This window comes from Eurytemora carolleeae, unplaced genomic scaffold (assembly GCF_000591075.1).
Source record: "Eurytemora carolleeae unplaced genomic scaffold, Eaff_2.0 scaffold637, whole genome shotgun sequence".
Lineage (NCBI taxonomy): Eukaryota > Metazoa > Arthropoda > Copepoda > Calanoida > Temoridae > Eurytemora > Eurytemora carolleeae.
In genome coordinates this window covers 139,257-165,840 of record NW_019396534.1, presented here as the reverse complement: position 1 = coordinate 165,840, position 26,584 = coordinate 139,257, and the positions used below count along the sequence as shown (strand labels likewise).

Sequence of the window (26,584 nt, the reverse complement as noted above, 5' to 3'; positions counted from 1 at the left end):
TTGCATTACTCGAGTTTAACAGGATAGGAATATGCAAGATCCTGCACTGGTTTATTTTGCTACTTGTACAACATGTAAAATATATAACGATGAGAATTTTCAAAGAATATATTTTCGCGTTTTTTACCCGTGCTGTACACAGAAGGAATCTTAAAGATTGTGAAAAGTAGATTTACCACGAGTATAACACAAAGATCGGGTCCATGATATAATCACCTGAATTATCAACCAGTTCTCCATCATGCTATCTCGTTGAAAACTTGAAAACCTGTGTTCCGGAATTCCGCAAAGATTTCCAGAACGTTTTTTTCCCGTAAACCAAAATTTCCAGAACATTGTTCCAGATTACCGAACGATACAGAATATTGTTCCGGAAAATTCTGATTTATGAAACAATCGTTCTGGAATTTTCCAAGGTTTTGGAAAACGTTAAAGACATCTTAAACTTTTGAAAATGATAAAACCGGCAATTGTAATACAATCTAAATAATATTAGACAGTGCGCCTGGTATAGCTTTAGTTAAAGTACCACTACTGTGAATCAAGGAGAATTAACATGAATATAAGGAGGGGGAGATAGTGTTTCCGTACACTTTGCTGTGACGTTTTTGGACTGCTGAAGGACTAGTTTTTGCGTAACAACAATAATAAAGATCGAAATGTAACATTTATATACAGTGATAACCAGAAAACAATGAAATAGGAAGACAACATTATATCAGTACTCAAGTGTATTTGATCGCGTTACAAAGCAAATAGTTTTACCAGACACTACAAAAATGATTTTTTTTTGTGAAATGGGTCTTTTTACACTGCACAAATGCTGTGTTTCATGGTTAATGATTTTTTTAAAGTTAAACTTGATCCTCAAAATCTTCTTACATTCCTGAGTTTTCTGGTTATCACTGTATGTTGCTTAACCCTATTCCTGCTGGGGGGGGGGGGGCAATTAGACCCCCTGTAGTTTTTTCTACATAACTAAAAAATTATTGGTCTGATGCTGTTGAAATTTTCTGACTTTTCCTAAATACCCAAAGCCCTCCCTAGGGGCACATAGGAGAATTCTAAACAATTTTAAATTAAAAGATATTGTTGTATTCCTTAAAATATGTTGAATTCTAGCAATTTCCCTTAATGTAGTATAAATCCATAGTGCACCTATAGAGAAACCTAAATTATTTGTTTCGTAAACGAATTTTTCCACAGAACAACGGGTGCTTCAATATCTTAATATCATCAGGAGGGTTTAAAAGGAAAGTGTTTAAGAAATGTATTTTAATATTTCATTCATAATTTTAGGACATTCTTCTTAGTCATGAACAGACTTCAACTGTTCCCTCTAGGAGTAATTCTGTTCTACCTCGGGGGAGTTCTGTTCTACCTCAGGGAGTTCTGTTCTACCTCAGATGAGTTCTGTTCTCCTACAGAGGAGTTCTGATATACCTCAGAGTAGCTCTTTTCCTCCTGAGTAAGGTATTACTAAAAATTCATTAAAACGTTTGTTAAATAGTAAAAGAATTTTTATTTCCTATTTTAACTCACAATTTCATGATTTTGGGCATGCATAAATAGATCTTAGTATTTTTCTTCTATATTTTTATGACAATTAAAATGTGTGCTGAATTTTGCTAATTTTAGACATTTCAATTTTTTTGTTTCAGCCAACAACAAGAGAAAAGTTGAAGAACAGACAACAGAAGAATTTTACACCTCTAGCTTTGAAGAAATTCCAGAAAATGGATTAATTGCTGACGCAATTATCCAGCAATACAAAAAAGAAGAATTAAGTTGTCTAACTACATAAATGAAAAGTACAGCTTTGAGTTCATGAAATTTTCTCTAACTCTTCAAGGATATTCAAGAAAAGCTTACAACTATGTCAGAGAAACCAATTCTGGAATCAGGCACAAAATACTATGCTAATACTGTTTAAAAATGAATAGCTTTCAAATTATTCATTTTAATTAGCTAATGAAATAAATAATTGAACAAATTTTGCTAATTTTTTTGCTATTAAAAGTTTGGTTATTTCTTGTAGAAAGGGCTGTGCCCCCCCCCCCCCTCTCTGATATTGCATTTTTAAAAGAAAGGACCATGCAGGTTTAAAGAAACTACGACTTACGAGAGAAAAGAGTTAAAAGTTTCTATAAACAAGGTTTAAAATTTGAATGGACCAGCTTGTTGGCCAAGCGCTGTGGCCACCTTAATGTGCACATTTTATTTTGCATGGTATGGTCGATAATTATTTAAAATTTGAGGTTACACAGATAACAAGCATTTACTTATGTGTTTGGCCAAGTACTATGGTCATCTAAATGTGAAAAATTACATTTCTGTATTTTATTGTAGGTAATTATTTGAGGTTACACAGTTTGGCCTTGCTCAGGCCCGAAGGGAGGGAGAGGGGGGGGGCGGAAAAGTTACCCCAATTATTTCCATTTTGTTTTGGTTTTCTTTTTCACATTTTGAAAGGAAGAAAACTATTTGAAACAGTTTTGAAAATACGTGTTTGATTAACTGAAGTAATGATAAAAAGATAACAAGAGAAAGTTTGGATAGTGAATCTTCAAAATGCCCCCCAAAGATTACTGAACATCTGGACATTTATGTATTGTACTGCATAACCCCCACAGTCCAACACTTCCCAAACCAAATGCTGCCACCTGTTATTCTATATTATATATATTCTGAGAGTGAAACATGAATACATCGAAAGAATTCATCAAATGTCGTATTCTTCACTTTCTGATAATGGAATGTTGCAGATATTTAGCTTTTTAATTAAATGATTATATGGAACTCTTTAAAACTGTTCCCGCATATTCATGGCTATTTATTTAGTTTGCAAATACTGAAATTTACGTAACATAGTATAAAACTCATTGAAAGATTGTCAAGACGACATTTGATAAATTCTTCCAATGTATTCGTTATTAAGGGTTTCACTGTAGCTGATCCGGGGATGCAGGACCACAGCATCCTTTTCACTGCTTTGTTTGGGATTGTTTTGCATTCCATGCTAATCAGATGAGTTTTTTCACCATTCAAACATTATTTCTGGATTTCCATCATATTTGGATGCTCTTTTAAAGAAACCCTGTTCTCTTTCTCTGGTATTATTTTTGATATCACACATCTCTTCATATGTATCCTTGGTTGCTTACCCTGTTTCCACTTCTCCTTGTAGATATTCCTATGTTGTTATGTTACGTTACATTGTTGATGTGATTAATCCATCTTCTTGTTCTGCTCCAACATTGTTCTTACTTATTAAATCTTTTTTTAAAATTCTTGTTCCAATCTCTGCTTCAGGACTTCCAATTCCTTGAATTGAAGGTTTCCACCAACTTTTCCGGTTTCCTTCATGTTTGGTACTCTGAGGTCTGATTCTTCAATCTTCACTGGGTACTCAAGGTACAATTTAAAACTGTCCATTGTCACACTTTGGTAGCAATCCTAACTTTGCTGCTGCACTGTTACTGTTTCTCCATACACAGTTTTCTCCTATTACCATTTTTAAACAGGTAATACTTGTTCTTTTTCGGTGGAGTCTGTGGTATTTAACTAGAGTTCCTTGAATCTTGCTACTTCTACCACTTTTGTAGTAAATACCCTACCTGAAACACTGCTCACAGTCGCAGACCCGTATCTATCTATCCAGGTACAATTCAGTTCCACTTAGTAATCAATGTCTGAACCCGATTAAAATCTTGTAACCTTTTAATGCCAAACACTGGGCACAATCTTGTGAGCTATCGATGTCAACGCGACACTAGCTTGTATTCTATCAACGCCAAACCAAAGGGCGCAATCTGGTCAGATATCGATGTCATCAAGGACACTAGCTATTAATAAATCAATGTCTAACCACTGGATAGGATCTCATGAGCTATGGATGTCAACCAGAAACTAGCTTGTATTCTATTAATGCCAAACCATTGGGCGCGATCTTGTTAGCTATTAATGTCAACAAGGACACTAGCTATTAATTGATCAATGCTAATCTACTTGGCACGATCTCATGAGCTATCAATTTCAACCAGACACTAGCTAGTATTCTATCAATGCCAAACCAATGGGCGCGATCTCAGCCCTAATGTTTCAACGAAAACCAAATTACTCTCAACACTGTAATCAAAGCGGAGTCTATATATCAACTAATGTATTTGAGGTTTATATGTTACAAGTTAAAGTTAATAGATGTAAATAAAATTCCTACATTGTTATCTATATCACATGATAAAGACAATCATGTTACAAATTTACAGCATAGTTAAAATAAGTAATTAAGATGTACATCATTATATATATCACATGATTAAGCAAATCATGCTACATATTCATTTGAAGTGCAGTACAAATGAATAATTTAACAATCTATTTTTTCAAAAAGGACTTCTTTATGTAAATAAGGCGAATTCGTGAGGGAAACACTCTTTCCAACCATACACAGATAGATGAGAACTTCTTGAAAATGTATATTTCAGTAAGGAGGTTTCCTACATGCATATAAATAATAATTGTTAATAAAGATTAAACAGTTGAAGGTTTTATCAATAAATGAGTATTGAACAATTGGTTTAGAAACATGTACCATTGAGAATTGAACAAAGGCTTAAAGGTTTTGGAATTCTAGGTTTTGTAGGTTTAGCAGAATTGGAGATTTTAGGTTTAGTAGGTTTAGCAGGATTTGGGGATCATATTTTATTGCTGTTGTGAATCGATAAATAAAGTATTCAAAGGTACTGTTGTGAACTGATAAATAAAAGGTTTAAAAGGTACTGTTGTGAATTAGGTATATGGAACTTACAATCTAGAAAACTGTGTTAGGCCAAAAAGTTGTTTGAACTGAAGTCTAAAGCAATTTAATTCTTCTGAAATGAATATTTATCTGGTTAAAGTAATTTCACTGTTTATTTGTAAATGATTCACTGAAAATTATGTTTAAATGGGTTCTTTTAATGCACTTTAAGTTTTATTAGCTCTATGAGGTTATTGTTTATATTTATGCAAAATCCTTGGCAAGGTTTGGTTTGGTGGGTGGACGGAGTATTCAACGGAGGTACAGTTTGTCGGAGACGACTTTTACAACAGGGTTACATTAGGGATATGGTTCACAACATTATTCACCAAAATATAAGAATTCATATCTAAAATATCAACCTTGCATAGACTTCATACAATACAGACAATCTAAGCGTTGCATAGACTTCATACAATACAGGCAATCTAAACCTTGCACAGACTTCATACAATACAGACAATCTAAACCTTGCATAGACTTCATACAATACAGACAATTTAAACCTTGTATAGACTTCATGCAATACAGAAAATCTAAACCTTGCATAGACTTCATACAATACAGACAATCTAAACTTGCATAGACTTCATACAATACAGACAATCTAAATTTTGCAAAGACTTCATACAATACAGACAATGTAAACCGGCTATTTTAAAGGACTAATTGTAATGTCAAGTGATCCTCATGCAAAGATGGGAATGTATTGGTATTAATGTTGATCCACTCTACTGCCTATCCGTCCTATTTATATGTTATAAGTTAAAGTTAATATATATAATTACAATTCCTACGTCGTTAACTATATCACCTGATTAAGCATATAATGCTACGTAATCACCTGAAGTTCAGTACAAATGAATAAATGGGTTTTATGTGGAAGTTTACAAACGTAGATAGTTAATAATGTACAATGAAGTTCAGGTTTACAGGTTACCCGATAATTATTACATTCAAAGGTCATTATAGGTCATTTAAAGAGGTCACTAGTATTCAATTTTTTAAAAAATAGATCCCAGATTTGAGGTTCAGCCGAAAATTGGAAGATTCAAACCAAGAATGAAGGCAGGGACCCCCCCCCCCCCCTCATCAAATAAGACATTTTCACCTTCCTCTTTTTTCAATTTAACCCTCTAAGCCTTCCTTAGGATCATGTGAGGTCCCACAAAAAATGTGGGCCCGATTGGTTCAGCCGCTTTGACGTTTATGGTTTTAAACAAACAAACAAACAGACAAGCAAAGTATATATTAGATGATATTGCAGAAAATAGATTTTGAGTAACATTATTATTTATAGATAGCGTCATTTGGATAATCTTTGGATAACGTTTTACATACAAAAGCCAATAGATCCAAATTGTTAAAAAACTTAACTATACGTATTACGTAATTTTGAGTGTAAAACAAAGTAAAATAAATGTTGAAAAATTTATTTCTGTAAAAACAATTTTTCTTTAAGGTTTTTCTTATTTTTCCAAAAAAAGTTGTGTTAATTTAAATCATAAATTTTCAAAAATAATCTTCAATATTCATTTTGTAAACTTTGTGAAGCTCAATGTAAAAAACATTCAAATTTAAAGTTTGAATGGATGAGTTGAGATGGCGTTATTTTTTTGAACCATAAATTTTAAGAACCAACAATTCTTTTTTCGTTCAGATAAAAAAACGAAGGATGGATGAATGAAATGGCTCATTCAGAGAAGTAAAAAATGATACAGTTAAACCCTAAATGAGCCATACATTGAAAGAATTTATCAAATGTTGTCTTGCCAATTTTTCATTGGGTTTAATACTATTTTACGTAAATCTCAGTAATTTCAAAAATAAATAAATAGCCATGTATATGTGGGAACAGTTTTAATTAAATAACTAAATATCTAGCATTCCATTATCAGAAAGTTAAGAATACTACATTTGATGAATTCTTTCGATGTATGGCTTATTTAGGGTTTAACTGTAGTTTTTTAAGACGAACTAAAAAAAGGAATATTCCAAAAAAAAATTTTAAAACCGATAATTTTTTTACTGAACAAACATTTTGTTGAAACACACAATTTAAAAAAATAATTTTTTTTACTAAATTGACGATTTTTTCGAAGAAAACCTTTCAAGAAAACGATCTTTTTTCTGAATGAAAAATTTTACTTAAGGAAAGATTTTTCTTAACGAAAGATTTTTCTTAGCGAAAGATTTTAACAAATGGAAATTTTACTAAACAATTGTTCAGTAACAAAATAAACAAAATAGAGGGAAAATTATCGATAATTTTGAGAACAAAGCAAATCAATTATTTTTTGAACATGAATGAAAAGCCTAACGCGCCCATCTCTATAGATGAGTATCTCATTGTTATATACTAGAAGTTGAAAAATAAATTTCTTCTAAATTCTATTGCAATGAAAAAAGTTACAGTAACTATTTACCAATGCAAATCATTAGCCCTCCCCCCTCTCTGAATCCAATTAATGTAGAAATATTATCTTTATTATTCGGATCCATATATCTCTGTATCTTTTTATTACTCTCAAGCTGTAAATGGTGGTCCTCTTGAACGGAGGTTTTGAAACCATCACTTTCGGTAGAACCGTTTTCCTGAGAGCTGATTAAAAATGACAATTAAAAATACAGTAAAAATATGTGCAGTACTAGGTTATTTGTGCCTTGTAGTGTATGTTCCAGAAATGCCCAACTACTACACCTTCTCTGTTGATGTACTTGCCTTCTCATCAACAAGTGCTGCGTCAGGTTTACTATTACAATTCCTAAATACTAGGCCAGTTGCACAGAAAAACTTGCTTAACAGAAAGTTAGCTGTGTTTGTTTCTTGGATCTACAAGAAACTTTTCAATGGCATTGACCACCTGCTTCTTTCATGCTGAGCTTCAGAGGTTTGTAGATGTACATCCCTCTCTGGCTGCTTCCTTCCTATCCATGAGGCTAACTGCTGTGATGGCGTGCTTTTCAGTCTTGGCCTTGTGTGCTGGAAGACTATTGCTGTTCGCCAACCCTGTGTATTTCCACAACCTGAACCCAATCCATGGCACGATCCTAACAGTATTGTTAAATGTACTTCTGGTTGGTGTTGACTTGGTTTACAGTTGGGTGACTTGCTACAGCCATGCTGATGATCCAGAGAACAAAATCATCATCAATTTTCGGACTGAAATGGGTCTTGTAAAGCACATCCAGGCAGTTAACATATCAACTCTACACCAGATGAACAACACAGAGTCTGAATTAGAAGAAACAAATTGTAAACCTCTGCCCTCCATAGAAATATTTCTAGGGACTGCTGTGTTACTCGAAGGGGCAAAACTTATAGTTGTACTGATCAGAAAAATCAAAACTCTTACATCCTATGGCTGCAATACTATTGCAGCTGATCAACCTCATTCTATTTCGGCTGTCCTTCCTGCACCAACTATCTCTTTAGATGCTGATGCACTTGCTCATTCTGACCCTGTTTATCCTACATCATCTCCGTCCACTCTAACTGCTCCAGCTGATACTGTATTTCCCCATCCTCGTTCTTTTACTCTTATACCTCGGGATTCCTCAGCTCACAATACTCCTGTTTCTAATCCTTCGTCCCCTTCCACTTCTCAACAGACAACTGGCAGTCATGGTTATCAGACTGATTCATATGGTTGTTCTGGCTTGACACCAGTTACTTCAGTAGCTTCTTCATCATCTTTTGGTCCTAATCTGCGTACCGCATACCCCTTCTCTGCTGGTAATACTTTACCTCCTAATATTATTTATGTTATTGAAGCTGGTGCTTCTCCTCCAAATGATTTTGATACAGCTAATGATTCTAATGATTCTGAGAATGTTGCTTCTAATGTAGTTGCAGCTCTTCCTACTCCATCGTCTACTGCAGCAAAGGCTTCTGGAAAAAAGGCTCCTCCTAGAAATACTTCTTCGAATAATCAAGAAACAAGTCTTGAAAGGATGTACAAAGCTTTAGCTTTCATCAAAAACATTATGATAACCCTGTACATTAGAACTGGTAGCATAATCACAATTGGCTTTCTAATTGCTTTAGCGGTTACAATAGGTAATTCCTATGGTATCCACACTACATCATTTATTGTTGTAGCAGGGAGAAGGTTTATTTTCTACTCGTTCATAGTTATACTGGTTTCTTTTGATAAGGACTGTATACAGTACTTGAAAGAAAAATTGAATATGGACTAAGGGAGACAACCTTTTATCCTGTGCCATAAAGAGGGGAAGATAAACAAAAGGAAGTTTGGAACCTTTTTATATTCAAAGTTTACATGAAGTTACAAATTGGAAATAATAGAACATATTTTTCTTTGTTTTTTTAGAGTATACTTGCTACAGTGAAAATAATGTTCAAAAGCTTTTGAAATATTTCAGAAATAAATAGTATCTTTAACTGTTTCAGTACTATTAACTGCTTATCTGTATTAACAGTGTTGTATTTTGAAAAACTGTTATCAAATATGAATACAGCTATATAGTTAAAAAATATGTCATTTTTGTAATAATATTTGTAATTCCTTATATATACATCAGGCTTACACACTGAAATAAACTATATTTAATCATAATCTTATCTACATACATACTTACAGGATGTCTAAAACAAGAGTATTCATTTTGGACGCAGCATGGAACTTTTAATATCTTATCTTAAATGTTCAAATCTGAAGTCGTGTCAAAATATCAGAATTGAGATGCTAAAATAAAGGGTTACCCACAAAGTTCAGACGATGTAATACCTTAAAATATGACAATCCCAATTTGGCCTTCTGCCTTATGTTCTTTTAACCCTATTCCGACTGATGGCTGGTTTACTCAAAATAGATGGGGGGCTCTCACAGTTACCCCCCATCTACTTCCTTCTTTTGATACAAATCTATAAAATTTGACACATTTTTTAAAAGCTTTTGGGCTCTTTACTTCAATTATCTGAAATAAGAAATGAAATTTGCAAAATCAATATATTTATTACGAAATGCATCATACATTTTAAGGATTTTATGATTTCCCCCACCTTCACAAAATGTATACTTTGCTCGGCCCAGAAATTAACTAACTAGTTTAAGCCTTAAGGTTAGTTTGTATAAAGAGTAGTACGCGAAGTGTTTAAAAAAATAGCCCTGAAAATTGTATACAGAGAATAAAGAAATTGTAAACAGGGGCATTTCAGTTTCTAGCAAAAATTCTTTGACATCATATCAATTGTTTAAAACTAAAAGGGAACCCAACGTGGCGCAAAACAGTTCTCTTTTGTAGAATGACAACCAGAAAACTCTGAAGAAGACTTTTAAAATCGATTTTTATATTTAAAAAGTCCAATGAATATGAGAAACAGCAATTGTGCAGTGTAAACAGACCCATTTTACCAAATTAATTATAAAAGAAGTGTTTAGTAAATCTATTTGCTTTGAAACAATATCACATAGACACGTAAGTATTGTTATAATGTCGTCTACCTATTCCATTGTTTTCTGGTTATCACTATACTTCCTAAAATTCTTATTGGTTACATAAGTGTACATCAATGTTTTAGAGTATTGAAAATAAATATCTTTTTAGTTTTTATTTGTTAGACCATGATATTTTAAAATACCTATTGCTAATACTAGGTATGATGTTGAAATTGTATTTCATATTTTCGATTCTATACTTACTTTTAAAGCCGAAGAAAAAAAATTATTATGAGTTAGTCAAACAATTAGCTGATCTTGCTTTCAAAAGAAATGTTTCCTAAAACAGCCGAATGTGAGCCCATCTATTCCTCCTTTATATCTATTCTCTATTATCCAATAATCATTCAACAATTATGTAATCTTTATTTTTCTAGTAAACCAAATTCAATAAAATTATAAGGCAATATGAAATTTTCACTTGGTTTTCATGTACTTCAGATTGAGAAGTTTTACAGGTTTCCTCTTTTCCCTTGGTCTATCTCAATACACTCAAACAGCGCCTAGGTTTTTCAGGCCACATCCGTGAGCATCTTCTCTTTGTACAGTATAAAACGATAACAAAACAGGTTTGCGGAAAAACCTTCCCTGGGGTCGTCATTACAGTCGCATCCTTTGATGAATAACATGACTGAAGAAAACGTTTATAGCCGATCGACATTGATATTTTTTGAAAATCCGTCAATGCAAAACAGAAAAATTTGCGAAATTTTTAGTTTTATGATAAATAAAAAATAAATAAAAAAAATCGAAAATTTTTTGACAATTTTGACCTTAAAAACACAGGAAACGAAAATTAACAAATAAAAATTAACCTTAAAGTTTCCAGCTCCAAAGCCTTGATGATTGTGGCGCTGAATGATTTCAATAAACACAGTTGGCCGATCCTATAATTATACAGGACACATGATATTCGGATTAAAGCATGAAATATAAGAGATATATAACATGAAGATCATTATTGATATCATTATTATTGTAATCTTAAATTGTCAGAGATATTAGCTACAATTAAACAGTTTTGATTTGTATAAAACAGAAAATCGGAACCAATTGTTTTCAGCGTTTTACTTTAAAAAGAGTGCTGTGTGGATCAAACATGATTGAAAAATCATCACTTAATTACATGGTTTAATCTTAATGACGTTTAGCATTCAGCCACAGAGTAGAAATCGGCATCGTTTACCATTCAGCTACAGAGTATGAGGTGGGCGTCGTTTAGCATTTAGCTACAGAGTAGAGCTGGGCATCGTTTAGCATTCAGCTACAGAGTAGAGGTGGGCATCGTTTAGCATTTTCTTAACCTAACCTAACCCTAAATAACAAAAAAATAAATAATAATAAATTTGCTGAAAAATAAATGGTCATGTACAAAATTGATAGGAGGGGGGGCCCGGGGGGGGTCTCCCCTCCCCCCGGTTTTTTTTTACTGAACAAATGATTTTCGGAACAAACTTCTGAAAAAACGATAGTTTTTACTAAACTATCGATTGAGAAAAGAAGTAAATAGATAGAACATGAACGATAATATGAGAACGTATGAAAAATCTAACGAAATGGGTCCTTCACGAATGATGATCCTACAAAATGAAAAAAAGTTGAACCCGCCTATCTCTATTAATACATTGAATATAAAGAATTCTAACCTGAACAGGCTTGGTGAATATTTGAAGTAGATAACCGTTGTCATCAAAGTCCACAAGTATCTTTAACTTCTGAAGCATGTCAATGTCCTCTTTCACCTTAGACATTTATATTTTAAACCCATGGAGAAAACTATAAACCTTACAAATTTTTTTAGATGAAAATTGGACATTTATTCAAGTGTAAAGATCTATATTTAGAATTTAAAATGTTTTTAAATCCTAAAAATCGAAAAAAATTCTGGATTTTTTTACCTGGACGGGTGAATTGGCCAACCTTTTCCTCAGCTGGTTGTAATAATTATCTGGAATATTCAGGAAGGACAATCCACGGGCTCTCAGGTTCTCAATTGAAGCAATTATATCAAATGACCTGGAAAAGAAATCCAAATTTGTAAAGTTTTTTTGCTTGTCTTATTTCAGTAGGTTTGATTATTGACTCGCCTAGTCCTGGTTGGACTATTTAAGGGGGGGGGGACTTTACTTTTTTTAAATTAACACACTTTCATTGAAAAATAAGATAACGTTAAAAATGGGTGTAACCCCTGACCAACAATCCACAGAAATACATAGATTGCAATCATTGAAAATTACACCTAATAGTCCTCGTCACAACATACCCTGTAAATCAATTAATTGCAAACACTCAGATTCTAGAAATCCAAGGAACTACATTTACAGAGTTGGGTTGTGTAGTGGATTTTGCATTCAAATAAATAAGAAGTTGGAAACATTTTTTTTCATTAATATTTCATTAACATTGCATGTATGTTGATTTTGCATACAAATAAAGAAGAAGTTTGAAATTTGTTCAAAAGATATTTCAGCAATATTACATGTATGTTTTTTACAGAAAAGAAATTCTTTACTGGGACGATTTTGATATTAGTCTAATTTGTTCAAAAGATATTTCAGCAATATTACATGTATGTTTTTTATAGAAAAGAATTTCTTTACTGGGACGATTTTGATATTAGTCTAATTTGGTCAAAAGATATTTCAGCAATATTACATGTATGTTTTTTACAGAAAAGAATTTCTTTACTGGGACGATTTTCATTTTAGTCCAATTTGGTCAAAAAAAAGTCATACCTCATGGAACATCTGGATCAAATACCAAATATGTTTTCAGCTCTGAGAAATTTTTTTAAAATTTTCATATGTTTATACTGTCTGTTAAATTGAGTGTTTTCAAATAATCTGCCCAAATAAGCGGTTGACTTAAAACCCAAATGAAAGTCAAATATTAGACATAGCATATATTGTGTCTTTTAGTTTCTATTTTCACCAGTAGGTGTCACTAAATGTTTTACGTAAAATTGAAAAGTAAGAAATTTAAGATTCAATTTTCTTAATGAAAGTTTATAATTTAGATTGAATGAAGATTTGGGTTTAAAACTACTTATTACTTTTTTTTTAAATTTAATAATTTCATTAAGATAATGCACTGAATTTTCTCTCAGAAAGTCCTAAATATCTTTTAAGACTCTTATTCTTAAACATATAAATCTACGATAAACTCTATATTAAAATGTTTGCTCTGTAAAAAGGAAATATCTTTGAAATAGATCTGGGTCCGAATTTAATCCGCAAAAACCTGTTCCAATTGAGCACCGGCTTAAATCTTGAAACATTGAATACAATCTTAAGTGAAACCAACCTTATTTGAGCCGCAGCTTAAATTTAAGCCGCCGCTCAAATTCTTTAAATTCGGCCTCTGGATGGGGGACACCTGTGGAGGTGCTAATCAATGACATGTATTCTATTATTGAGTAACAACTAAACACTGCATATTCAAATTGATGCATATATGATATTCAGACTTGCTTTTTAAATTCACAAGGCTAACTTAACTAACTAACAAGAGACTAAATAAGTTAGCTTAAAAGTCAACAATTGGTCGGCAAGCTGTCCAAGCTGTCAGCTAACAGCTGCAGCTGCTAAAAACAGACACATGAGGGCAAACAAATTTTAAAATGATTTACGACGGGGGGTAATGCACAGGGGGTGGGGGTATGAAACCCGACCTTTTCCCTTTTTGAGGTATAACTTAATTGTTGGCTAACAGGCCCAACAAATCGGGGTTTTTTGTTATATATGATTTCATTTCTTTTAGTCAAATAGTTAAGCTAGCTTTTGGTTGACCCGCTATAGCTTGGGGTTTGTGCAGTTGAGTAAAAATATCAAATTAAAAATGAGGTAATAGCGCGATGTTAGCGCAACTCTAACTGACAGACACTTCCGCCAGACAACTTTTTTTGGAATAAAAAACGTTGATTATTTCCTCATTCAATATCAAGAATTCTTTTTTTTTCGAAAATCAATTAAAAAATGTTATCAATTGTAAAATGAAGCATGCATTAATTTTAAAAATTCTAAAGTGGAGATTTTGGCCCACCACCCCCCAAAAAAGCAAATGAAATGTTTAATTTTAAGTAAAACTACAGTTAAGAAAAATAAAAATTAGAAAAAATGCACTGGCCAAATTTGGACCATTTTTTTGCAAATCGTCTTTTCAGAAGTTTTTGGCATAGAGTTAAGGTATATGTATATTGTACCTTAGAGCAATATGTTGGACTCCAGCACTCCCATAGTAATCAACATACTCCTAAATAGAAAGAAATTGAGTCTTAGCAACAAACTCTGATTTTCTTATTCCTGCATCTTTGCAACCTAATGTCCTGGACCATAGATATTTCAAACTATAAATTTTGTAGCTCAAGTAATAAAAGTTTGAAATATCAAAGGTTCATCATACCATTAGGTGGCAAAGTTATAGTGATTAGAAAATTTGAGTTTGTGGCAAAGACTCTACTCCTGGATCACTTAACAACGTCTATTTTAAATTTTAATGATGTAATTTGGGACAAAGCATTGTTGGTTAAATTTTATGCATTTTTTGAATAACAACTAAGAATTATATTAACCTTGAGATTGATTAAAAGAATGATCTCAAGATCCAGAATTCAATATTTTACTTTACCTGGATTATATTAACCTTGAGATTGATTAATAGAATGATCTCTAGATCCAGAATTCTATATCTTACTTTACCTGGATTATATTAACCTTGAGATTGATTAATAGAATGATCTCTAGATCCAGAATTCTATATTTTACTTTACCTGGATCTGTGACTTCTTCTTGCCAGGTGCTGGTTCATTCAGTGGCATCTTGATCGTCTCTTCATAGTTTGCCATCACAATAGACCTGGACATTCAATTCTCATTTATTCAAATGTGCCCACTTAGGATATCGAGATCAAGTGTTCGGGAATAAGAGATTTTAACTAAAAAGTTCCACAGCTCTTGACATTTAATTCTCATTCATGAAAAAAATGTTAAAACATTAACAAGTCCTAGTTTGAAATAATAAAGGTTTTAAACATTAGATTGCAAAGATGTAAGAAATTTGAGAAAAAAAATTAAACTTCTTTTGAATGAACGAGGTGAAAATGAATGAACTAGGTTTGCCTTAAACTCAACTTTTCAAATCCTTTAAACTTCTTATCCTCATGCCTATCTTATCAATCTAAGAATTTAACGAGATAAGCTAAATATCAATGATTTATCAGATTGCAAAAAATAGAATTTATAAAATCAGTAAAAGTCTGATTTGATTTTTAGGGCAATTTATTTTCTCCACAATATGTTATGATAAAAGCTATTTCAATAATCTGAGGCCGAATTTAAAGAATTTGAGCGGTGGCTCAAATATTGTTGGTTTCACTTAAATTCGTATTTCTTGTTTCAAGATTTAATTGCCAGCGTTGAATTTTAACCGGTTTTTGGCGGATCTTAGATGCGGCTCAAATTCATTAAATTTGGACACTGGTAATACTATTTAGTATTTACTATTTACTATATGATTCTATAGGTTTAATAGTCTTAACTTTACAAAAGTAAGATTGAGAGTGGATACTTTTCCAAATTAATCTATTTTATTATTAACAGAAAGCCTTTTATTCTATGTTTTCAATTAAGTTTCTTGTGTTTGTAATCATCTTACTGAACACTGTACTATTCAATTTATTAAAACATAATCCGGGATGAGATCCGGGATCAATATTTTTCATAACAGTCATCAGTCATCATCAACTTCTATGATCTAGTGTTGCCCAGACAGTAATTACAACCCTCGGATACTCCTCCCACCTATGTTAATTATACTATCCAGGGGCGTATTAAGGAATTTGTCTATGGGGGTGGGGTTGTTGGGGGTGGGGGGCTCAGCATCCGTCGGGGCCCAAAGCACCCCGGAAAACCATAGATTTCACATACCCTGGGGGTGGGGGGGTTAGCCCTAATAGCCCCCCTTGAAAACGCCTCTAGATCTATCATTTCTGTATCATTAAAGGACCCTTGTATAGTGTTCTACCTGAGAGCTGAGTAGTCTGTGTCAGTGTGCATTTGTGTATCATCAACGGACCCTTGTATGTGTTCTACCTGAGATCTGAGTAGTCTGTGTGCATTTGTGTATCATCAACGGACCCTTGTATAGTGTTCTACCTGAGAGCTGAGTAGTCTGTGTGCATTTGTGTATCATCAACGGACCAGAACCGATGAAACAACAGGTTCCTTTCATACCAAGAAGCTGAAAATATATATCATCAGAAAACTCCCACTGTAGAGTTTGTTTAGCTCTTTTTTTAGTTGTTTTAGACGACCATATTGTCGTCTAATTAAAAGTGAATCGTCTTTAGGTCGTTTTAAACATGTATCTTCTGTCATGAGTGTAAAAATGAAACATAGTGCAAGAAAAGTAAATGTTTAGAATAAACATTTTATCAAACATAATTGCTCTTTGTAAACTTTGCCAAACATGAACCCTGAAAGAAATACAAATCATACTGAAGGCACATCAGTCTTGAGATGGGCAAGTTCATTGTTCGTGAACGACACATTTCGTTTTTTTTCAATCATTCAAAAAATTATTGATTTTGTTCGTTCTCAAAATTATAGTTCATTTTTCATCTACTTTGTTTGTTTTCTCATTAAACGAACCTGAAGTATATTCGTTTGTTTAATAAAATTGTTCGTTCAGTAAAAAAAGATAATTTTGCTTTTGAATCGTTCGTTATAATTTTTTCTCGTTCGTTTTTAAAAACGATAATTTTTTCAGATCTCTACAATGATCCAATTTGTTTGTCCATCATTTTTTTGTTCATTTTGAACGACACCCTTTTCAACAACAATTTTGTTCGTTGAAAAGAACGATACCTACATCTTCAATCTGTAGGTCAGGCTGGTTCCCAACCACATGATGTTCCTCTCTATACATGACTACCTGCATCTTCCATCTGTAGGTCAGGCTGGTTACCAACCACATGATGTTCATCTTTATACATGACTACCTGCATCTTACATCTGTAGGTCAGGCTGGTTACCAACCACATGATGACCATCTCTAAACATGACTACCTGCATCTTCCATCTGTAGGTCAGGCTGGTTCCCAACCACATGATGACTATCTCTATACATGAATACCTGCATCTTCCATCTGTAGGTCAGGCTGGTTACCAACCACATGATGACTATCTCTATACATGACTACCTGCATCTTCCATCTGTAGGTCAGGCTGGTTACCAACCACATGATCTACAAAGTAGATCCCAGCCTTAGGCAGGGTTGCCAGTAGTACATCCTCATTCAGGGGAGGTTTATATCCAGGGAGGAACAAACCTGTATACCCTTTCCTGGGAAATACAAATTAGATGAAAATGACTCTTGTATTAACATTACACAGTATATTAATCCAAACAACTAAAGTAACAAATTAAGATACAAGAAATCATTTTCTGAATTATAACTTTAAAGATTCTCAATATCAAATTTATAATACACTTATCTCGATTCTTTTACTTAGATATACAATGTATAATATATGTTTGCAATATTTAAACTTTTGCACTTCATGAAAGTGTGTTTCTTTAGGACCAACACATTTACGTTATTACATTAAGAATGAAATGACACTATCAACAAAGGAAAAAGTAAAATGCTTTGAACACATTAATAATTATTAAACTTGCTGTTTTTTTTACAAATATTTACCTCTCGACAAAGGTATGAGTTGTATCTCCGTAAGTTTGGACAGTTGCAAACCTTACTTTTCCTCCTTCATCAGATTCCTCCCAGATATCTCGAACTATTTTCACACCTTTAGCCTTAAAAATATTTGTAACATATTTACTATTATGGTAGCAGCTGCAAATATTTGTAACATATTTATCATTATGGTAGCAGCTGCAAATATTTGTAACATATTTATCATTATGGTAGCAGCTGCAAATATTTGTAACATATTTACTATTATGGTAGCAGCTGCAAATATTTGTAACATATTTATCATTATGGTAGCAGCTGCAAATATTTTGATAATTCTATTTTTCTTGCTCTCCATTTTCTTCTTATTCCATAATCCCATCAAGATCCTGGACTTTAATCCTTACCTCACATTTTTCCATAATCCAATCAAGATCCTCAACTTTAATCCTTACCTCACATTTTTCCATAATCCTATCAAGATCCTCAACTTTAATCCTTACCTCACATTTTTCCATAATCCCATCAAGATCCTCAACTTTAATCCTTACCTCACATTTTTCCATAATCCTATCAAGATCCTCAACTTTAATCCTTACCTCACACTTTTCCATTATCCCATCAAGATCCTCAGCTTTAATCCTTACCTCACATTTTTCCATAATCCTATCAAGATCCTCAACTTTAATCTCTACCTCACACTTTTCCATAACCACATCAAGATCCTCAACTTTAATCCTTACCTTACACTTTTCCATAATCCCATCAAGATCCTCAACTTTAATCCTTACCTCACACTTTTCCATTATCCCATCAAGATCCTCAGCTTTAATCCTTACCTCACACTTTTCCATAATCCCATGAAGATACTTAACATGTAATCCTTACCTCACACTTTTCCATAATCCCATCAAGATCCTTAACATGTAATCCTTACCTCACACTTTTCCATAATCCCATCAAGATCCTCAACAGTGAAGGAAACATCTTTGACACCATCCCCATGCCTTTAAATTAATTATGATCAATAAAAGTATACTTATCGGGAAGTTTTCAGGAAAAATTGGTCTAAGGAATTCGGATCAAAGTAAAATGATAAGTTCCCATTTTCCCAATTTTAATGAATGTAAAATGACGAAAATTAGCGATTTTTGGAAAAAAAGCAAGTTTGAATCTTTTTAATTATTCCAATGTCTGCAGTTAAGCTGAATCCCCAACATTAGTAGAAGAATGATGGAATCATATCTTTACAATTAAAAAGAATTTTACAATGAATGATTTTATTAATCTTAAGTAGTAATATGTAAAGATCCTAAAGAAATAGTATCAAAAATGACGGAGGTCAAATTCAACCAGAATATATAAAAAAGTTTCCGCATACAAAATTAGGTTAAAGAAAAACACATATTTTGTTAGAAATTTTACTATTTAGTATTAGAAAAACCTTGAGTTACCTAACAAGATGAGCTCCCATGATTTTGTTTATCTCGGAGTCTGGTTCATAAGCTGACTTAAAAACAAAAATGGTGTCTTTCTGCTTTACCACGTGGCATGCCACCTGACGACTTCCGGTCTCAAGGCCCTAACCATAACAATTTGATTGAAGCAACAGTTTCTATGTTTTAGTCTTTGTTATAATTCTCAAAAAATCACAAATTTCCAACATTTCCTTTGCAGAGACACTTTTAAAATTTTACAAAAGTAAAGTAGAGCTTACAAGGAAAGGCTATATGGTATAGCGCTTTTGATCGCTACTAATCTTATTTCTATCTGTTGCATCTATAAGGAGAAAATTGTTAAAAACGACTCATGTTGAAGAAGGTAGCGTCCATACAAATTCAGAAAGTTGCAACATTCAACTCAGATCGTAAAAATATATATTTTATTCCAAACAAAATTATCGATGATTATTGGTTGTAATATCTGAATGATTTTTTTAGAATTAAATTGATTTTTTTTACGATCCGAGTTGAATGTTGCAACTTTCTGAACTTTATAACAATTTTCTCCTTATAGACATAGGCCTATACCACCTTTCATTTTTCGCGAACACTACCTTTAAATGATAATTTCAAATTGCTTTTACCTTTTATATTATTTCCATTAAAAAAATTATGGAAATATTAAAGAAAATGTGACCTTGTAAGCAATAGGTTCAAAGCCTAGTCTCGTGCAGTAGAAAGACGCGGCTTGTTGCGCATTTCCAACCCACCACTCAATATGGTCAAACCGTATGAACCTTAATATAAAGATATATTTCCAACCCACCACTCAATATGGTCAAACCGTAGGAACCTTAATATGANAGGGGGGGGTATTTACCCCCAGGATTCTAGGGGGGGGGGGGAAATAACCCCAATAACCCCCCTTATTTACGCCACTGCCAACCCACCACTCAATTTGGTCAAACCGTAGGAACCTTAATATAAAGATATATAGTACCATAAAATTGTTTGATACAAAAAGGAATTGTAGAGTCTTTGACGCAAAATCAGATTTTCTTATCTCCATATCTTTGCAACCTATTGGTGTAAACCTTTAATATTTTAAATTTACAGTGATAGTCAGAAAACTCTGAAATAAGAAGACGACTTTAATGCAATACGTAAGTGTATTGATGTTGTTGCAAATCATATAGTTTTACTAGACACTTATTAAATCACTAATCATGTGAAATGGGTTTGTTTACACTGCACAAGTTTTGGTGTCCCATGCTCAAATTTAAAATAATACCTTGAGTCTATACGTTGTCTTCCTATTTATTTTTCTAACTATCATTGTAGATTATTTCATCTAACAGAATATCTAGTTCAAAATATCTTAGCACTAACGTCATCGGGTTGAAAAAATATAGGAATTAGAAAATCAGTTATTGTGGCAAAGACTAAATTCCTTTGCCGGGAATCTATTATAATGATTAATGACCAGATTTGGGGTTAAATGAACGAAAAAAAAGTAGTCTTTAGGTAGATCTAGTTTAATTCTACCTTTAAGTAGTTTAACCAGATCTATCAAGTTCAACCTCCTCTTAGAAGTTGCATTCTTTAATGGGACCGTTCACTTATTTGGGTAATTTCATGGTGAACCAAATTTGTCCTATTTAGATGAGAAAAAGCACAAACAAATTTAAATTTATCATATTTCAATACCATTATGTGTTAGCCATTATATACTAAAATATGAAAGCTTTTGATATGTGAGCTAGTAAAAAATTTACGTTTTTCGTATTTAAACGTTTAAATTGTATATACAAAGACCACGTTTCCTTCGACAATCAATTAAACATTACGCAATTTCGGTTCGTATAGATTCAACTCCGCGTTAGATGCTAACAAAATATACAGCTTACTTGCACTGATGCATTTGTGAGTAACCCAAAATAGTTTATTTTATTAAATTAACATGGATTAAGTGAATAAATTGAATACATAGAAACCAGATCTAGTAATAGAATGGAGGAAGAGATGGATATTTTTGAGCTTACTGTCCCATTGGAAACAAACATCCAAAATGCCAACACTCAAAAGATGAACAAGTATGAACATTTTATTACAGATATAATAACTAGAGATATGCCTATTTACCATTTTGAAATCGGCTCAAGAGGATATATCTTACTATCAAATAAAACAAATCTAAAGAAACTGCGTAATTTCTGAAAACCCAGTGCTAGTTTCAAAGCAATGTGCGAAAACCTATCAAGCCTTGCAGTGCTGTCATCATACCACATTAGAAAACGAAAAACACTTGAGTGGTACCAAGAAACCCCTTCTCTGAAAACCACCTCTGAATAGCTAAACTATACTCATGCTAAAAGTCTTGTATTGCACCTGTTTTTATGCAAACCCTTTCAACCATAAAGTGCTATATCCAGAGAAAAGAGTGTATTAGTATTAAATAGTAAATTTTTATATTGTTTGATGTAATTTTGCTTTAGACAAATATAAATGATGAATATATCATTCTATTGATGAAACCATTTGAATTAGTAGAAAAGGAAATACTTTAAAATTTTTATTATTTTCTACAGGACTAGGACAGTATGCGTAATTTCAAGTGACCTAAACCTAAAATATGAATTTTGATAACTGATTATTTTCGATTGTGTTTTTTAATACATAACTGACTTTCGCATTTCTACTTCAGGACAACATATAGAGATTATCATAATTAAAAACATTTAAACCTAGAAAAACTACAATATTTTCCAAATTATTGATCGGTCAGATAAAGGTTTCAAGGGTACCGTTGTGAATCAGGCAATGTCATTTTTGTATTGAAGTTCAACCTGAAATTACGCTTTTAACACATCGAATCCTATATGTTGAGAAGGAATTTTTTTAAATCAATATTTTGAAACATTTATTTTTCCGCCCCATGATCTAGGAACAGGTTGTTCAGGTTTCATTTATCAATTCACATCTCTTATAATGTAGAGATACAGAACATTCTGGAAACTTTAAATTATGCGTCGTGCCACTTTCCTGGAATAAACGGGACTGTACGCGTAATTTTCAGTGACATCCACAGAAACCTTCAGCTGATCAATAATGGGAAAGAAATTGTCGTTTTTCTAGGCTTAAAAGTCTTTATGCCTGATAGTTCCTATACGTTTTCCTGCGGTAGAAATGTGCGAGTTCCATTTTTTAAAGAAACCACAATGATATATTATCTGTTTTTAAATTACTAAAATTGATATCTAATTGATACTTGAGCAGACAAAGCTTAAAGGGTACCGTTGTGAATCAGTCACTAGAAATACGCTTACAGTCCCTTTAATATTGACATTTGTTTTCATGCACAATAAAGTTTAACAATTTTAGAAAAATTTCCCCAGGAATATTTTTTTCTTTTTTATTCTTTGTTGTTGTCAATTTCAGTAATTACCTGACAGAATTTTGAAGTAATATTGAAAGGTTCTCTTTTTTTAAAGTTTCAGAATTCTCAAAAACATTTAAGCTTTTTTATTTAAGAAAAACGTATTTTTGTTTAAGCATATATTGGAATATATTGTAATATATTGTAATATATTGTAATATATTGTATATTTCTTTAGTTAATTGTTAAATGAGTTACTTTTTTGTTTATCTTTAGACAAAAAAATAAAGTATCTATAACCATAGATAAATAAATAAACATAGATAGCTTCTGTACGCAAAATCAACAAAAATTGTACAGTCCGCGAACTCATACTTCTAGGGGTCAAAGTGTACTTCAATGATAAGCGGGGTGGTTTGGTGTTTCAATGGATTTCCTATTAGAGTGTAAAATAACACCGGGAATGGAACTATTTGAACAACAATATTTCACTGAGCAATAAACCATATTGACGAGAACTGAAGATGGACATGAGACGGACTAAACTAACTTAAATTTCTCTCTACAGAACTCATGTACACAACAAGTACTCAATGACATAACATAAGAACAGCCAATGTTCACAACCGACCTAGTTAATCTATATAATAGGAATATCTTTAAAACATCTCTGTACATTTATATCTTTCAAGATGAAAAATGTCGTCTTATGCGCAATCTATCTTTATCTATGTCTATAACGCATACAAATGTTTTAATTATTACTATTAATTTATACGAAACGAAACGAAAAAAATAAAAAAGTCAACGAAATTATGTGTAAAATAAAATATAAAAAATTCTTACCTTCCCCGTTCTGGCTTCGGTCCTTTATCCGTATAATTGGTTCCAACTGGAGTTTCACCGGACATTTTAGAATTTAAACTGAAAATAATATAAAAATGTATTTTAACATTTATTGTGAATGATATCATAAAAGCTTGGGTCTCAGGACAAAAGGACGTATTACAGTCTACAGACGGGAAGCCTTTTTTAATAAATAATTCTTCCTCGAATTTTCAAGTGTTTTGGATTCGAATATTTAGAAAAAGTTAAAATTGCAAATTCTTAAAAAAACAGTTTTTATTTATTCATGAGGTTCAAAGGTAAATAATTGACGATTGCAAAAAGAAGATGGATATCAGAGATGGATATCAAAGCAAGAGTATTGCTGCGAGCATTTGGAACTTTTCTACTTCACATGAAATTTAGTTGAAGATTTGTTGACAATCATAATAAACTAGCTTGGGAACCCAGCTTTGGCAAGTAACTACTCAAGTTAGAATTTTCCAACCAAGATTACCGTGTTTCTTCCAAGTTCGCAATACAAATTTGACGCAAATGGGTCAAGTAGTTCCTAAGTTATCATCGGCATGAATTTGAGCTGCGTCTAAAATCCGCCAAAAACCGGTTTTAACTGAGCGCCTGCTTAAATCTTTAAATAACGAATGCGATTTTAAGTGGAACCAACCATTATTTGAGCCGCGGCTCAAATTCTTTAAATTCGGCCTGAGCCCGCCTAATTTTATTGCATAAAAAGCGTTGGTTCAACCACAAACTGGGAACCCTAGACGGGTTGGTACGACTAGTTAATGATGAAACGATCTGACTCACTTGACAGACGGGTAGACAGACAGACAGACAGAGATTACTACTTTTTATTTACAGAGACTCCTTTCTTTATTTTGCAGATACATGTTTAACACTCTAACACTAAGCAATCAACATGCCAGACTGGAATTTAATTTTAACTTTTAACATATTCTGAGAGGCAAGCTGGCAGTATTACAAATTCAATTAATTTTATACTTTAAGCTTGAAATTTTAAAAACTTTTTCAATCTGTTCGTTAAAGGTTGGTGAATTTATTGCCTTGACTAAAGTTGTTTTATTTTAAAAATTGTACACATTTTGATAATATCACATGTTTGTATGTACAATCATAACTCATAAACCGATTTGCCTTAAATTTTTACTGTGGAACTTGGTAGAACAGCAAAAATGTTCTTAGCTTGGTTTAGTTAGACTAGGTTGAGAATTCCAGACAAAGCTGGGTTCCCAAGCTAGTTAGTAAATATAGATATAGAAATACTTCATGAGTTTAGGTAATAACTAAGTTATAAAATTAAAGGTTGTTTTAAAATTAGAATTTTAAAATTCCTGCTTTTTAACAAAATATGCCAGAGAAATTTCTACATATAGACTATTAATATTAATCCCACGCTTATTTTGTCTATACAAGTTTTTTCTTCATATCGTTCTATAAACAGTGGAACACATAAAACTATGGAATAGGTTGACGACATGAAAGCAATCTAATGAGTATTTGATGTTATACAGATTGTCCCACAAAACATGAGAGTAGCAAGACGAGTTGAAGGTCGTCTTTGATACTAATAAACTAAATTGTAGAAGTAAAATTCTACAGTTGGTTTAATTACAAAATACCGCTAGTCTTGGCATTTCCAAAATGTGATCTGCCTTTTTCGTGCTTTCAATATTACCGGAAACGACAATTTGAAACTTGTCTTGCTGTTCGAGGGACACCCTGTATATAAATCAAGTAGTTTTACCATTGCCATGCAAGTCAACTTGTTTTAAATAAAATGTGTCTCTGTGAACTGCACATTACAGTGTGTTATTCAAAAGTTATACTGTATATGTCTGTACATTGGTCTTTTTGTTTGTCTATATCTGTCTGTAAAGTTTGTCTATATATGTCTGTACAGCTTGTATATATCTGTCTGTACAGTTTGTCTATATCTGTATGTACAGTTTGTCTATCCCTGTCTGTACAATTTGTCTATAGATCTATCATAATATGTGTCAATGTATCTGTCTTCAAATCAGTAACAATAAGTTACAAATAACAAAACAGTTGGCGATAGAACGAAGGCGCCAATCAAAGATTTAAGTAAACTTTTTCGTTTCTCATAAAATACGACTGACTTTTAAATGTAGTTTTTTTACTAGTATCATATTCAAAAAAAAATAAACCTGTTTCTGGATTCATTTTGATTTATAAACACTATACTGACTTACGTTCGCAGAGGTTTTAAATGGTTGAAAAGTATTCGAAATTTTGTTCAGCTGGACAAGCACGGATGTTTTTGTTTTTACCCAAGATTGATGTTTAATAATTCAACATTAAAAAGAATCATCAAATTATTAAGTTTATCTTGCTCACAGTGTACTTTTAGAGATGGCAATGTCCGATTTACAATAGTACCCGGGAGTTTCTATGAGTTTCTCTATTTTTCTTATAAAAAAGGAGTTCAAAAGTCAACGCCGCAGATAAACCGCTAATAAAAACAGATTAAAAAAACAAAATTGATATCTATGATTATACAAGATCAGAAAAAGTTTTAATGGGTACCGTTGAAAATTGAACATTGCCAAGCATAGAGGGTCACTTAGAATTAAATGAAAAATAGAAAGTAAGAAACAAGAGATGGTAAATTAAACTGTGTATAATCTCCTGTAGTCAACTCTAAGGTCTCATTATAAACAGGTCTCCCTGTATGTAGCTGGTTAAGTTCTGGAGTTGTTTAACCTGAAAATCCGGAGGAAATCTGCAGAGATCTCAACGCCAGAGGGTATCTTTCCTTAGAGTATATAAACTAGGGGAGCAGAGATATTATCAAAATGATGAATACTGAAAAGAAGCTAGACTAAGTACGGATAGTAGAACTACAGTAGAGAAGTAGTTTATCTCGCAATGCTTATTTTAGGTTCTAAACTGTGTGTTTGTTCCAAACCTGACACAAATATATATT

General features: G+C 32.5%; 1 protein-coding gene across 3 annotated transcripts; it reads right to left on the bottom strand.

The window, feature by feature from the left end:
• Positions 1-10,609: 10,609 nt before the first annotated feature.
• LOC111705002 (4-hydroxyphenylpyruvate dioxygenase) lies at positions 10,610-23,720 on the bottom strand. 3 transcript variants are annotated; one of them, XM_023477424.1, is made up of 13 exons: positions 23,617-23,720; positions 20,092-20,191; positions 19,407-19,534; positions 18,890-18,959; positions 17,962-18,074; positions 17,461-17,603; positions 16,415-16,499; positions 15,032-15,116; positions 14,465-14,514; positions 12,162-12,279; positions 11,910-12,005; positions 11,079-11,150; positions 10,610-10,766 (listed from the first exon to the last, which is right to left on the bottom strand). In XM_023477424.1, the coding sequence occupies exons 1-13, from the start codon at positions 23,679-23,681 to the stop codon at positions 10,716-10,718; spliced, it is 1,176 nt and encodes a 391-aa protein (XP_023333192.1). In that variant the 5' UTR covers positions 23,682-23,720; the 3' UTR covers positions 10,610-10,715. The 3 variants fall into 3 exon arrangements, with proteins under 3 accessions (XP_023333192.1, XP_023333195.1, XP_023333194.1); XM_023477427.1 differs by lacking the exons at positions 18,890-18,959; positions 19,407-19,534; positions 20,092-20,191; positions 23,617-23,720 and adding an exon at positions 18,648-18,834; XM_023477426.1 differs by lacking the exons at positions 18,890-18,959; positions 19,407-19,534; positions 20,092-20,191; positions 23,617-23,720 and adding an exon at positions 18,456-18,641.
• Positions 23,721-26,584: the final 2,864 nt, after the last annotated feature.